This window comes from Colletotrichum acutatum (assembly GCF_030867785.1).
Source record: "Colletotrichum acutatum strain CBS 112980 chromosome Unknown BDZ83scaffold_156, whole genome shotgun sequence".
In the NCBI taxonomy this organism is placed as follows: domain Eukaryota; kingdom Fungi; phylum Ascomycota; class Sordariomycetes; order Glomerellales; family Glomerellaceae; genus Colletotrichum; species Colletotrichum acutatum.
Genome location: NW_026849150.1, coordinates 30,799 through 44,814, shown reverse-complemented (window position 1 = coordinate 44,814; position 14,016 = coordinate 30,799). Strand labels below are relative to the sequence as shown.

Sequence of the window (14,016 nt, the reverse complement as noted above, 5' to 3'; positions counted from 1 at the left end):
TTCCCGATAACGATAAGGTCGCCAATTGACGCTTCGCCCATAAACATTTTTTTTCTCTCGCGACAGCTTCGCTCGGACGACATCTTTAGCCTGGTAAAGCCTACCCAGTCGCAACCATGCACCACCTCGTCCAACCGCACCAATGGGTATCTCTGAAGCTGCTTTCGGAAGATACGAAGGTGCTACAGATTGTACCTAATACGTGGGTTCATCAAGGAGACAACGGGTGTGTGACGACAGCTAACTCTTCTTCTTTTTCCTTCCAGCACGATTTCACTGGGCAAACTCGGCTCGTTCCCTAGCAACCTGATCATTGAGCGGCCATTTCACATCACCTACGAGATCCAAGATAGACGGGATGGCGAGAACTTTAACAGATTGCGAGTCGTCCCTACGAGCGAGATCCACGCCGACGCTCTGGCCGACCTGAACGCCCAGAACGCCGAGGAGGAGGGCACCACTCTCGAGAATGTCATTGCCGCCCCCGATGGCGCAGAGTTCGAACTAGTCGACCAGAAAAGCGGCAATGTCGTTGCCCACTCACGACGCGAGATTATCGACGACGCTGCCCGCCAGACCTTGACCGCCGAGGAGATTGAGCAGCTAAAGCAGGGCAACACAGACGCCGGCAAGGAGATTATCGCGAAGCTACTGCTGTCGCACACCGCCATTGACCAGAAGACAGCCTTCTCCCTCGCCAAGTACAAGTTGCTCAAGACCAAGAAGTACATTCGACGCTTCATGATACAACCGCTTGACCCTCTGACGCTGGGCAAGTGGCTCTTGGAAGAGAAGGATGCAGGAAAGGTGTTGGAGATGAGGGAGGAGATGGTAGGGCTCTTGAACTCCTGGGCCAACGTTCACTTCGGCGGCATATCCCCCACGGACAAGCCCGAGACTGTGACGATCGATGGGTCTGGCATGTTGGACAAGTCCGAGATTGGAGGTCGCTGGCTTGTGGTGGAGGATACTGGAGGACTCGTTACCGCTGCCATGGCCGAGCGGATGGGCATACTATACCCCAAGGACCCCGAAGACGTCCAAGAAGTGGAGGACGCTACAGATGTTGTCAAGGAAGAAGCGAATGGGGTCAAGTCAGCTGAGAACACCACCGCCCTCATGAACGACGCCGCGACAGAACAGACAGAGGAGACAAGTACAGAGACTGCAGCACAAGACTCGACAACAAAGCCCGAAGAGGCCACAGCTGATGCGGCAATGACAAACAATGGCGAGACGACAAAGCCGCAACAACCTCGGCGAAGACATCCGCCCCGTCGCGACGACTTTGAAGCCATGTTTGCCCCTACCAACACCTTGACGCTAATCCACCCCAATAGCCAGCCGAACCTCGCCCTCCTCAAATACTACAACTTTGACAGCACAAATCCAAACCCGCCTTACCCGCTTCACCCCCTCGCTACCAACCTATTGCCCATTTCATGGCTGCAGCTTTTGGAGCCCGAGGAGGATGTCACATACTCGACACCGCCCCCTGAGGTCTCGGACGAGGAGCTGCACTCATGGAAGGCTAACCGGCGCGGTAACTACCACCGGAAGCGAAGACGCTGGGCAAGAACCCGCTACATTGTGGACTCGACGCGCGCTGGTGGGTTTTCCGGTCTCGTCATCGCCAGCACGATGGACACGGTGTCCATCCTCCGTCACACCTTGCCGCTCCTGGCCGGTGGAGCGCCGATTGCCGTCTACTCGCAAAGCATCGAGCCGTTGACGGAACTGGCCGATTGCTTCAGTATTGCCCGCCGCGCAGGCTGGTCCTCAAATCCTCCGGCCGAGGCAGCTGGCAAGTCTGTCCAGGAGTTGGAGCGATGGGAGGGCTCAGACGATTTTCCCATCAACCCGACTCTGCTGTTGGGCACCAATGTCCAGACGAGTCGCGCGAAGCGCTGGCAAGTTCTGCCCGGCCGCACGCACCCCATGATGATGGGGCGGGGCGGGGCGGATGGCTACGTTTTTACGGGTTGGAAGGCAGTGCCGGCGGAGGGTAAGGTCGAGGCCAGAGGCAAGTTCAAGAGGAGAAAGGTTGAAGCATGAACAAAGCGAGCAAGTACGGACACTGAAGAGACATTGGCGCACCATCGGGTGGTGGTCCAAAGGGAAGACGAAAGAGAAAGGAGACCCTCGGGCATCAGAAGGCTTGCGTATAGATACCCTAGCATCCTCCTATTGAAGCTTATCAAGCTGTAATTGGAGTAATTGGCATCATCATATTGATCTGGCCTATGCGCTCAAACATTTTTTCCAATCAAGGTATTCCCTTGTCTCTGGCGATTCTTGTTCTTCGACGACCCGCATCACAACGCCTTGCCCATGAACTTTCTCTTAGTGAAGCTCAGCCACCATTTGCTCGGCTTTCCATCGCCGCCTTCTTCGTACACACGTGCTAGTAGCCGGACTGCCAGCTCTTGGCGGACCTGGGACATGTACTGGCGTAGTTGCTCGGCGTCTTGTCTATCGCGCGGGGGTTCGTACATCTACATCAACTGTCAATCTCAAGAGATACCACTAGACCTCGGAAGGCTGTCATACCTGGTTTAAGGGCCATGCCGGGTCGCCGGGGATGGCGAAGTTGGTATCGAGGGCCACGTTCATGACATCCTTGGAAGCGTCACGCACGCCAGCGCTAGGCTTGATCTTGGTCAGACAGTCGCTGACGAACCAGATGCCGTAGACCAGAAGGCGGTCAGCGGGGCCCTGAAGCTCAAAGTTGCGGAAGAAGGTGTTGGCGCGGAATAGGGCGAGGACCTCGTCGAGGATGTCGTAGCTTTCGCTGTCTGGGTCGGGAGACTCATTGGCGGGCAGAGGCGGGTTGGGGAAGGGAAGAGTATAGGCCGGGCCGCGGGTCTTTGTGCGCAGGGGCAGCAGCGGAAAGTTGCCTATTGTGCGAGGGACGTTCGGGTCGGCATTGAACATGGAATTGTAGGCCTGGTTAGAGGTCATCGTCAGCTCGGGTTGGGGGAGTAGGTTGAATTGGGCGGGCTGTGCCAGAGCCCCAGAGGCAGAGGCAGAGAGAGCCCAGGCAAGCTATGGGATGAGCATTACATAGACATACCGGCATCTTGAAAAATAAACCTGACCGAGCGATCGGTTTCGAAGAATGTGAAGCTGGTCTTGATGAGGATTGGTCGCAAATGCAATTGGGAGACGTCAACTGCTCTGGAGATGGAGAGCAAGCGGCCGGTGGTGGGGCGCGATACTTAGCTGACGGGAGCGACTGACGTCCACCTCACACTTCCACTCTCCGAATGGACCTTGTGGCTCCTGAGGCTTGACGGTACCTTGCGACTGTGCTCCAGCCTCATGCTCGATGGTGGGGTTGAAGATGTGAGGCGCAGCACTTGACTTCCATCATTCTACGCACGTGCCTTTGGGCTAAGGTAGAGAGGTAGTACCTAGAAAGGCACGAAGAGTCACGGGAATAAAAGTCACGAGTTTGGGTGAATGCTTGATGACTCAGGCATTATCGAGGCCAAGCGCAGCCACAAAATCAATGACATGGTTCATGCCCACTGTATATCGCTGAAGGGGGCTGGTGCCTAGGATCACATGACTTCGCACTCACCGCGTGTCGCAGTTTCCCGGTTGCAAGCGGGCCAAGAGCACCAGGCAGTGGCAAGTCGCGCCGTTCCTTCCCCCCAAAGAGGTGTGAAGCCGAAAAAGTGCGCGTGTTCTGGCCCTTTTGGTGGCCGAGGCTTGCAGGTTGGCGGTGGAAGAGGAAGGAGAAGTTGGAGTCGTGGGTGGACATTGAGCAGGCAGGCCGCAGACACGGGCAGGCAGGCACCATCGCGATGGGGATGGCAATTGGGAAGGCACTGACAAAACGGAAAGTCGTGACGGGTCAATGAGTCTGCACCTGCCCAGTTTTTGCCGCCACACCACGGTGACCACACTGGATTCTGTCGGCCCTGTCTACTTACCTACTGTGTATAGGTAACTACCGTCTGGCTGCTCTAGGGGACACACACACACACGCACACATACGAAAAGTGACAGCGCAACAAACAGGAAAATCGATGAACAAAAGTTGGAATATTTGACTCGCGCACCCGCGTTTCACTGCCCCTCCCTTTTCTCACCCTTGGTCCTGTTGCTCTCTTTCTCTTCGGCCCTACTCTCCAAGTCTCGTCTCTCTCTCTCTCTCTCTCTCTTTCTCTCCACCGGGCGCGTCTTATCCAGCACCAACAAGTCCCTTTTTGTCTGCGGAGGACCGTCCTCTGAATATCCCGAAATCCCTCCCGTATCCTTTCTTTTTCCTCTGCCTCGTGAGCCGATAGCGACGCTTAAGCCTCAAACCCTTGAAAGCACCGTCGATCTCAACAGATTCCAGACAAATCGGTACCCAGCCATAGAGCACCACTTCTCTGACCGTACATCAAACTGCATACGGATATTCTCCGATCTCTCTGCGGATCCGGATCCTCTTTTCTCTCACTCAACACCGCGTCGCGCACCCAGTTGCGCCGACTGCTGTCCGCCTCACCGAGTCCATCACAAAATCCACCGGCCATCATCCTCCACCATTCCACACCCCCAAAGCAAAAGAAGGGGCCATACTACCATCATCTCCCCGTCGCGTCGGTGCCCCAAGGCCCCAAGCTCAAGGTTCACTCGGACACCGGGCCCACGGCGCAACGCAAAGGCCCCCCCCCCTAAAAACCCATACTACGTGTAGAAAGACGCAAAGGGAGAGCGCCACAACCCGATGCTCATTTTAGAGTGAGACCCCCCAATCACTATTCCCTTATTGTCATGACCTCGTTGTTTTCCTTCCATCCACCTCGTGCCCTCCTACCCAATAATAAATCCTGCCTTCATTCCTCTTCACCTAGACCCGAATCATGTTGACAAAACCACAGATCGGTATTCAATAGCACCAGTTTCGCACGACAAGTGCGCAACTTCTTCGACTCCTCCACCGCCAATATGCATCTCCCCAGCAGCGCCCCGACGGCTTCGTCAATGTCCTCGCCCGAGCCCATTCACGCGACGCCCCCGACTTCGAGTCCTATTCCTGCCATGCCCTCCCCCGCAAAACGCAAAAGAAGACTTCGTGTCTTCAGGCCAGACGAAGGCTCCCTCTACGACCAAATGTGGGATCACGCTGGACTCTCCCTCTTCGTTCGTCCCATCTGCTGGACCGAGCTCCACGTCCAACTCCTCGATGCCAAGTTCGTTGAGCTCCCTCCATGCGACACGCCAGTACCCCCTCCTTCACCACGCGGCGCACCCGTCTCCCCATCGAAATGTCACATGAAGCCATCAATTGCGGCCTCGACACTTAGCAGAGAACTTACGGCCATGCTCGCGCCCGGCTCCACGAGAACCTTCTATACAAATTCCGTCCGCACAATCATGTCCACCCTCTACCCCGGGAAGCTGTCGCGCAGCCGAACACAGCTTGATTTGCACCTATACTTTGGCGGTCTAGTGTATCGCGATGCCTGTCGCGTACAGGTTGCTTGGGACGCGGTGCCCTCGCGCAGCGGCTCGATCGCCTCGTTTGAATCCGCGTCAACGCGCCCAGCCGATTCCTTTACTGTTGTGCCGACGGGTTCTAACGGTAGCGCAAGCAACATGAGCGGCGAACAAACGGGTTACGTTCAGTCGCAGCCTGTCCTCGCTTACGTTGGCAAGATGCAGATCGCGGCGACACGAAAGAACATGTACCGCGTGATTCAAGGACCCAACAGATCGTACAACGGGCCGGTCGAACGTCTACAACAGTTGCGCTCCAAAATGTTTGTTCCCAGCAACCCGACGCATGACCCGTTGCTCGTGGGCATCATGTTGGCTATGGCGCAGAGAAGGTTTCACGGCGAGCCACGGCCGTCAGCGAATAAGTGGGTTCCCTCACGGCCCATGCCTACGGGACTAGGAGAGCCTGAATTTCACGATGTGGCGATACAGCTACTCACAAATGACAATGAGACATCCGAGTTCATCGTTTACAAGGCCACGGTCACGGCAGATCTGCTTCGCAAGTTCCACGAGCCAACCAAGAACCCTCGTAAGGGGGTCGAAAAGACATTTGCTGAGAGAATTGGAGAGGTCGCATCCGAGGGTGGCATGCGCATTGAGTACACAAGAGTGCCTGTCTGGCCGATCCTCGGACTCAAGGAGAGATTGGGCAAGGCGCTCGGCAAGGACGTTGTGGGAGAGTTCGATGAGGACAACATCGAGACATGGGAGGAGGAAGCGGAGCGAAATCCCGACAAGCTCAAGCGACGAAGAGATCGCGAGGCCCTCGTCGAAGTGTTTAACGGCAGCTTCGAGGAAGAGGCCCCGGCCGACGGTATGCCTCTCAGTGGGAAACGAAGATGTTTAGTTGACGAGGAAAGCGGGCAGGTGGGCATGGTAGTCTGATGGAAGTTAACTGCCCTTGATCATTGCATAACGAAGCCACGAGGCGTTTTTTGAGAGAAGCATTCATCGCATTTCTCCGAGGTCGCTACGGATGCGGCCACGGTGTGGGAACCAGGAATTTGGCTCTGTTCATCGAGTAAATGGAGTTGTGGGATCAGCGGAGAGAATCATGACTGATTCTTGACACGGATAGACGAGACGCATTTTAAACCCGGCAACGGTCAGAAGCACAAGGGTGTTTGATTTTCTTATTCCCTCCGAGAGATCCAAGTAAGAAGGGACACATTTGCGATTTTCTTCGAACGGTTGCATGGGTTGTTTAAGTAGGCATTAAGATGTAAGACTTACGTTAGATTCCCCGACACAAGCGAAGAGTCCAGTCGACTCAGCCAGTGTCTGCGATCAGTGCTTTGCAATGAAATTAGTTCTCGAAGATACGACGTTATGTTGTCTGGCGATCATGATATTATCCAAAACATCGACAAGGAGAGCGCCACGGCTTTCCAGAGCAAGGTACGATATCAAAGCAATACACTACAAAAGGTCCCTAGTGATGAATTTAGGTAATGCAACCAAGACCGCAACTTGAAAGGCGTATCATCGCGTCAACTCTTTTGTTCTCGCGCAGTACTGGAGGTAGCAATGCCCACTCGATCCACCTGAGTAGCGGCATCACTGTCTCATTCGGTACCACAGTCTGACAGTCTTTACCTGCTCACAACCTCGGAATGTGTGTCAACGCCAACCTCCTCCGGGCCGCCGACACACAGCGGACGCTGCTGGGCGCCGAGCCAAACACTTTCTTTTTTCCCTGTCACTGCAGGTTAGTTCCCCCACACCTTTTACATTAGCCCAGGGTTATTAGATCCTTGACACCTTCACGTGCTAGTAAACCAGAAAAACTCACGACAAGACGAGTCTGAGCTCACACTCGACTTGGGGCGATATGTCAAGATTGGATCAAGAAGCAGGAAGCACAGCATAATGCGAGCGGGCTCCGAGACCGCGTTTTGCGTGTACGAAATAAGGAGAGAACTGAAGAAAAGATGAAGAAAAGAGATTAAACTCCTTTCCTTCGTCGACCGAGATGACTTTCTCCCGGGTTTGCCTCAACCCATAAGTATCGCTCACCTTGTTACACATGGCTAAATTTCCTTTCAACCACCTTTGCCAAACTGCCGCTCTATTGCTTTCCCTCTGTCTCTCTCTCTCCCTTCTTCTCTCTACGCTCTCTTACAGACATCTAGAACACGATGGAGATTTCTCTGAAACCAGCCTTGGCTATCATTCTCTTCCTAGCTGGTCAGTCAGCAGGCAACTCTGAGCAACACCACCATGAACCTCGTGCTGCTGCGGCGGAAGTAGAGACGCCGGCCGGTACATTCAAGGGACGATCGTTCGGCTCCGTCGATACTTTCTCTGGCATCCCCTATGCGAAACCGCCCACCGGACCGCTCCGTTTAAGACCGCCTCAGAGACTCAACTCCTCTTTGGGCAACTTTGACGCCACAGGAACCGCCGCCGCATGCCCTCAGTTTCTCTTGTCTACCGACAGCCGGAACATTCTTCTCGATATCGTTGGCTCATTCCTTACGCTTCCGTTCTTCCAGCCTATCACCGGCCAAGAAGACTGCCTGACGGTGACTGTCCAGCGTCCTTCTGGCACCCCGTCCGATGCGATGCTTCCAGTCTTATTTTGGATATTTGGGGGTGGCTTCGAGTTCGGGTCGACATCTACATACAGCGGGGCAAGCTTCGTCCGTGATGGGGCCGACATGGACCGACCCTTCATCTTTGTTGCTGTTAACTATCGGCTGGGAGGTTTTGGGTTCTTGCCTGGTCGTGAAATCCTGAAAGATGGCTCAGCCAACTTGGGACTATTGGATCAACGTCAGGCTTTAGAATGGGTTGCCGATAATATCGCTGCCTTTGGAGGTGACCCTGACAAGGTGACAGTCTGGGGAGAATCAGCGGGTGCGATATCCGTTTTCGACCAGATGGCGCTGTACAATGGCAACAACTCCTATCAGGGTCGACGGCTGTTTCGAGGTGCCATCATGAACTCTGGCAGTGTTATCCCAGCTGACCCAGTCGACTGCCCCAAAGGTCAGAAAGTCTACGATGCTGTTGTAAAGGCAGCCGGTTGTCAAGGATCAGCGAGTACTTTGGATTGCCTGCGCAGTGTCGATTACGAGACTTACATGCGTGCCGCAACGGCGGTGCCCGGCATCCTTTCATACGAAGCTCTTGCTCTGTCATATGTCCCTAGACCAGATGGCACAGCACTGGTAGACAGACCCGATATTATCGCAAAAGAAGGACGATACGCTGCAGTGCCTATGATCATCGGCAACCAAGAAGACGAGGGTACACTGTTCGCACTATTCCAGCCTCTGGTGTTGACAGCGTCACAACTCGTTAACTACCTCTCAGAGCTCTACTTTCACAACGCTTCGACAGCGCAATTGACCACCCTCGTCAATACATATGACCACCATATCTCTGCAGGAAGTCCCTTTCGTACAGGGATCTTCAACGAGATCGTTCCTGGCTTCAAGCGCAGGGCTGCCATCCTTGGGGATCTCGTCTTCACTCTAGCACGCCGCTCGTTTCTATCTGTTGCTAAAGCAAAGCATCCGGAAGTCCCAGCTTGGTCGTATTTGAGCAGCTACAACCACGGAACTCCCGTACTCGGTACGTTCCACGCTTCAGACATACTGCAAGTCTTTCTCGGAATCTTCCCTACCTTTGCACGACAAAGCACCCGGACTTACTATCTCAACTTCCTTTACAACTTGGATCCTAATGTCGGACTGGGCGGTTACGCGCAATGGCCGGAATGGAGTCAGGATCAGCAACTACTCTGGTTTCTGAACGGTCGAACAGACTACCTCAAAGATGACTTTCGAAACGAAAGTTACAGGTTCATATATCGCAACATGCAGTCCCTAAATTTCAGGGATGATTCGGGTTTGCTGCCGCCGTGGTCCCTTTGATACGCTGTTTGTTCACGAGCAGCACGCATGGTGTCAGGCACAAGAGGGGTTGTCGGCTGTTTGTTCTTCTTTGACAGGATTCTTCTATCGAAAGTGAAAGGGGTATTGCCAACGCTAAACTATGTACGTAAATGAAGATATGTGTCCGGACAATAACTGTTGACTGGGTCTGGCTCTGGCGACCCCAACATGATTTGCTATGAAGCTGTGTTAATGGACGAGTTGGAAAGTTGAGTAGGCAGCATACCTTTGAAAAGACATCGGCCTGACGGATGCCCATCTCCTCTGCAATCTTTGCAAGACGGGCTTTGACGTACATTCGTTGCTTTCTGGTCGCAAATCGACTCGATCCAGTAGCTAGCAAGGGCCACATACAAGACACACCAGCTAGGCCTTTTGGCATCTCGGATGTCCCGCATGGGAAGTAGGGGGTACTCAGAGCATCCCCGGTCCACCCGAAGAAATACGGAGTGCTCGAGATAATATCCGCCACTTGCTCAATTCCGATCCGATTCGCGTCAATATACTCTTTCGTCAGAGTATGATCACTAGGTGCGCAGACCCATGCGATGCAACGGACAATGACCTGGTTGAGAAGAAGTCGAGATACGTGGGTGTTGATGTGCTTGCCGGCTGCCCATACGTTGGGGTAATCGTAAATAGGTCCAGGAAACGCCGAAACATAGCCGATCTTGTCCTCTGGAACTTCCGCAGCCGAACCTGAAATAACCTTTCTCCATGCTGGCGGGCACTTGTCAAACCAAACACCGAGATCGTCGTCCATTTTCCGTGCCCTCTGCAAAAGCTTCAAAGCTTTGTCGATCTTATCGGTGGTTCGTGCTCCCTTTAGAAGACTGTCGGCCTCGCCACGGATGAGCGTCGTCTGAAGGTTCAATACCAAAGCTTGGTGGCCAACAGTGTCGCAGACGGCTTGCCGTGCCCACCAAGTCAAATCTTCCAAGGAAATATTTGCAAAGAAGGTGTACTGCCGGACCTGTTTCGCGAGTAAGATCATCGGTTTTTGACACAACCTTTTGCTTGTAAGAGTAGGACGTACCGATGTTGCCCGAACAAATTCAAACATGCTCAAGCCAACGCCAGACGCAGTCTGTTGCGGTCCACGTAGCTTGACTATTGCAGTCGCCCCAGAGATGTGCTTCTTGAAACCAGACATTTCAACGTCGTCTGAGACCAGTCCTTCATAAAAGGCCAAGAGAATTGCAGAGGCAAGCGTGGTGTCCTGCCTCACAGCGATCTTGTCTTGCATAGCTCGAGTCAAGTCCTCTAATGCCTTGCTATAGTGTAGGTGAGCCATCGAAGACAACCGTCTTGAATTTGGCCTGCCAGCCAGAGCGGCCATTGATACAGCCGAAAAAGCGGACTGCAAAGGAGACGCTTGATAGCTGGGCATATTCAGTAGGGGTAGTACAAATGTGAGAATCCCTCTGCCAACTCCCGTTGGAGGAGCAAGCACGTAGTTTGCCAAAAAGTAACATGTCGCTTGTTGGTCGAGAGGTGTCTGCAATGTGTGTGGCATGCCATAAGTCCCCCCTTCAATGTCTTTGAATGACACAAATGTATCGGGCGCCTGATTGCTGATGTACGACAAAGAAGAGGCGTATGACATTGAAGGCGACGCTTCAGAAGAAGATGAATTTGAGTATCTATCAAACCAGTCGTCTTCTGTGATCGGAATGATTTGTTGTTTTCGTGGAGGTGGTGCTGCTGGTGGTGTCCATTCCATCACTTGTGGTTGGGTTTGGCATTCGTTTTCTGCATCCTGTTCCGTCGCGCGACCCTCTCGAATAGCCTTGCGCAACGCAGCCGACTTGGCCTTGCGGATGGTGGATTGAGTCTCATCGCGAAGGTTGATCTCGAATGCATCCCGATAGCCTGGGCAGGTTCTTTTCGACTTGGCGCATTTGAGGCAGAAGGGCTTCGTCTCGTCACATTTGATCCTCCTGGCGCGGCAGAGCTTGCATGCCCTGCTCGGGTGACCCGTATTGACCATCTTTTGAAGTAAAGAGAATCTGATGGTACGGTAGTACTGCTTTCCTTTCCTCGAATAGGTAGTATATTCTATGCGCGAGATCCACGGCCAGTTGACGGTTCAAGTTTCGACGGGATTTGTGTCATGTGGGCGAAACCCCCTATCAAAGTAGGAAATTCGAGGAGGAATGAGAGGAGCGGACGTGCTTCCCTTAGACATAAAAGGAAAATGGGCAGACAGAACCGGACTCGTGTCAGACGCGGCCGAGGGCGGCTGCTGGTGAACCTCGAGAACAGACTATTAGCCGTTGACGCAAGATGGAAGAAGCCGCACAAGGAAGTTGATATGTTTCAACTCTAAAACTTGCCCCGCTTGCTTTGGTGACATTCAGCAGCGCCGCCAGTTACAAGGCATCTAGCTCAGAAGATGACGTTACGAGTCAGGGTTGGAGAGGATGGACAATAGTATAATTGGAGACGGAGAACGATGCTTTGTTCAATCGATGTCAGCCGCTTTTGGGGAAAGGGTGGCCTATTGCACAAGTCTGTTCGGCCAACCGTCAAACCCGACAGCTCAACCTTGGATAGAACCTGTCAGCACATTTCGGCATGCCTCCCCGTCGGCGGCTTGAGCGAGTGCGAATTGTTGCTGTAAAGATGCGCAGCAGCGACATCAGACGAAACGGTTAGCCCAAGCGTCGCTACAACTGAAGTAGTGAAACCGGAACTCCATGCGAAGACGACTGGATTTTCTGAAACCTAGTCATCTATCATTCGACGCATGAAGGTACCCAAACAGGTCTGGCGCTGTTCTTGTCCCCATCTTCTAGAAGCCTGCCAGGTTTAGACAAAGGCCATCTCGGCAGCTCAGAGCACCCTCTCTCAGTTGAAAAGTCTTCAAATGATGGTCATTGAGAGGGTTTGGCCGGAAATCATGGAATCACACAAAGTCCCGTTCTAATTGGGTGTCTTATCGCTTCTTGCTTGCCTAAGCTGCCAGTCACTGTCATCTTACGGACCTGTGCAATTTGTATAGGATTTGATCGCCTAGGACTTGACTGGCGAAATGACACCATTAAGACAATTACTGGGCTTAGTCTGAAGTGTTGAGGGTTAGAGCTGGAGTTAGAGCTCTATCTAGTCCCAAAACGGGGAAATTCACCCATCTGACGAAGATAATAACCCAGAAGAAGAGAACCGTCGGATGATTTGGGGACAGAGGCTCTATGTACTGCCCACGCTGCCCCAAATACGGCTCACATGTCATGGTCTTTTCTCGGCATTCTCGTACAAGACCCGACAGATGCAAGAGCGCTCCTTTCGCTCTCAGGGACATCTTCCTAGTCACTGCAATCTTGGCAGGCTGGAGCCGTCGTCTGATGAACCAAACTGATGCGTTCACCCGCGTGTCTGGTTTCTTTCCTCAACTGACATGACGTGACAGCCTGCACAGGATCGTCGGTTTCGGTATTTCTCTCTGTGATTGCCGAACTGAGTCTGTGATGAGAATCCGAGTTGGTGGAATACCTCCAAGGGTGGTGTTCTGCCAGGCTGTCGGATTCTCATCCCAACGTACTTCCATCAATTGCCATGCCAGAACTTGTCTGTCTGTCTCTCTCTCTCTCTCTCTCTCTCTCTCTCTTTTTACGAAAATGACTGCAGTCGGGTCCCTCTGAGGGAATCGATCATGAACGAAAGAAGTGATTGATGCGGTGATTGACGCTGTAATTGACGAGAACGCATGTTTTAAGTGTCATCCGACTGAATCACCAAGACTCCCAGCCGGCGATGCGCGATGCATTGGGCTTGCGTATCTTCATCGCCTGGCTCCAACGATCGCCGTTGCATTCCAGCCCGGTTCTCCTCAGAGATGCGGCACCATTGCCATAAGATACATTCAGGTGGCTATATACCGACGATACCAGCCAACCTATGGAATTCTCCGAAGCCGCATGCCAGAACCTAGAGTCCTGCTGCACATATGATAGCAGATATTTCTTTGCATGGATCAAGCGGCAATGTTCGTTTCCTTCTACGCGCATTCAGCCGTTGCCAGCTAAGTGAGGTGAGGAAATGGCGGGGACGAGACAATCGAATGAGCTTCGTCAAGTCAGACATCGGCATATGAATCGTGCTGACTCGAAGGCTTTGTGCCATAGCAAATGACTGATTAGTTGCCGTAAAAATGGCAGAATCCAGTACAACATACTGGTCGGCCTGTGGAATCTCTTACTGATCCTCAGTGTCGTCCTTAAGTGGGATCTTCCGTCTGTCTACTTTGCAAAGCCCGATCACTCGAGTATCAGATGCCTGTTGTCGAAACCCGAGTCTCACGGAGTGAAGGACGCAGTGAGCCGCCCCATTCGTAGCTGCTGTGGGCGGAATTCGGATCAGAAGAACGGACCTGCGATCGGCCGACAGCCCACGCAACTGGTAGACGTTGAGCACTGACATCGTGTATAGTTTTCCCCAGGAAGAACCAAGTGAAGACGCGATATAGCCGCGGGGACTTTTTCGTCGAAAGGCCCGGGATGTGGGTGGGGACTGGGATAGGCCTCGAAATCCAGCAGTGCCGGATAGGGTCTTCTTTTCTTGAGTTTTGCAGGTAGCTTCCCACCGGCAGTCGTATCAGCTCAGATTTCAACTC

At 53.2% G+C, this 14,016-nt stretch overlaps 5 protein-coding genes across 5 annotated transcripts; 3 read left to right on the top strand and 2 right to left on the bottom strand.

Annotated features, from left to right (window-relative positions):
* Positions 1-116: 116 nt before the first annotated feature.
* Positions 117-2,055, top strand: BDZ83DRAFT_590591 (Gcd10p family-domain-containing protein; the record flags this gene model as incomplete). Its single annotated transcript, XM_060506349.1, has 4 exons — positions 117-202; positions 267-900; positions 940-1,065; positions 1,144-2,055. 4 exons carry the CDS (start codon positions 117-119, stop codon positions 2,053-2,055), a joined length of 1,758 nt encoding a protein of 585 aa, XP_060359185.1.
* A 130-nt stretch (positions 2,056-2,185) lies between these two features.
* BDZ83DRAFT_109339 (ARP2/3 complex ARPC3 subunit) lies at positions 2,186-3,459 on the bottom strand. Its single transcript, XM_060501079.1, has 4 exons — positions 3,219-3,459; positions 3,074-3,126; positions 2,551-2,946; positions 2,186-2,495 (listed from the first exon to the last, which is right to left on the bottom strand). Exons 2-4 carry the CDS (start codon positions 3,077-3,079, stop codon positions 2,316-2,318), a joined length of 582 nt encoding a protein of 193 aa, XP_060359184.1. The 5' UTR covers positions 3,080-3,126; positions 3,219-3,459; the 3' UTR covers positions 2,186-2,315.
* Positions 3,460-4,741: 1,282 nt separating this feature from the next.
* BDZ83DRAFT_109313 (uncharacterized protein) lies at positions 4,742-6,604 on the top strand. Its single transcript, XM_060501078.1, has 2 exons — positions 4,742-6,313; positions 6,360-6,604. The coding sequence occupies exons 1-2, from the start codon at positions 4,945-4,947 to the stop codon at positions 6,377-6,379; spliced, it is 1,389 nt and encodes a 462-aa protein (XP_060359183.1). The 5' UTR covers positions 4,742-4,944; the 3' UTR covers positions 6,380-6,604.
* A 1,033-nt stretch (positions 6,605-7,637) lies between these two features.
* Positions 7,638-9,380, top strand: BDZ83DRAFT_723797 (carboxylesterase; the record flags this gene model as incomplete). Its single annotated transcript, XM_060512599.1, has 1 exon — positions 7,638-9,380. The coding sequence occupies one exon, from the start codon at positions 7,638-7,640 to the stop codon at positions 9,378-9,380; it is 1,743 nt and encodes a 580-aa protein (XP_060359182.1).
* A 33-nt stretch (positions 9,381-9,413) lies between these two features.
* On the bottom strand, positions 9,414-11,391 carry BDZ83DRAFT_656758 (uncharacterized protein; the record flags this gene model as incomplete). The annotated part of the gene is made up of 3 exons (XM_060510899.1): positions 9,414-9,464; positions 9,628-10,374; positions 10,438-11,391. The coding sequence occupies 3 exons, from the start codon at positions 11,389-11,391 to the stop codon at positions 9,414-9,416; spliced, it is 1,752 nt and encodes a 583-aa protein (XP_060359181.1).
* Positions 11,392-14,016: the final 2,625 nt, after the last annotated feature.

Bases quoted from the DNA above. Each gene is read 5' to 3' on its own strand.
- BDZ83DRAFT_109339 (XM_060501079.1), bottom strand. The intron at 2,496-2,550 runs GTATGACAGCCT...CAGTTGATGTAG, and splicing joins CGGCATGGCCCTTAAACCAG to ATGTACGAACCCCCGCGCGA.
- BDZ83DRAFT_109313 (XM_060501078.1), top strand. From the start codon at position 4,945: ATGCATCTCCCCAGCAGCGCCCCGACGGCTTCGTCAATGTCCTCGCCC. The intron at 6,314-6,359 runs GTATGCCTCTCA...TGACGAGGAAAG, and splicing joins GGAAGAGGCCCCGGCCGACG to CGGGCAGGTGGGCATGGTAG.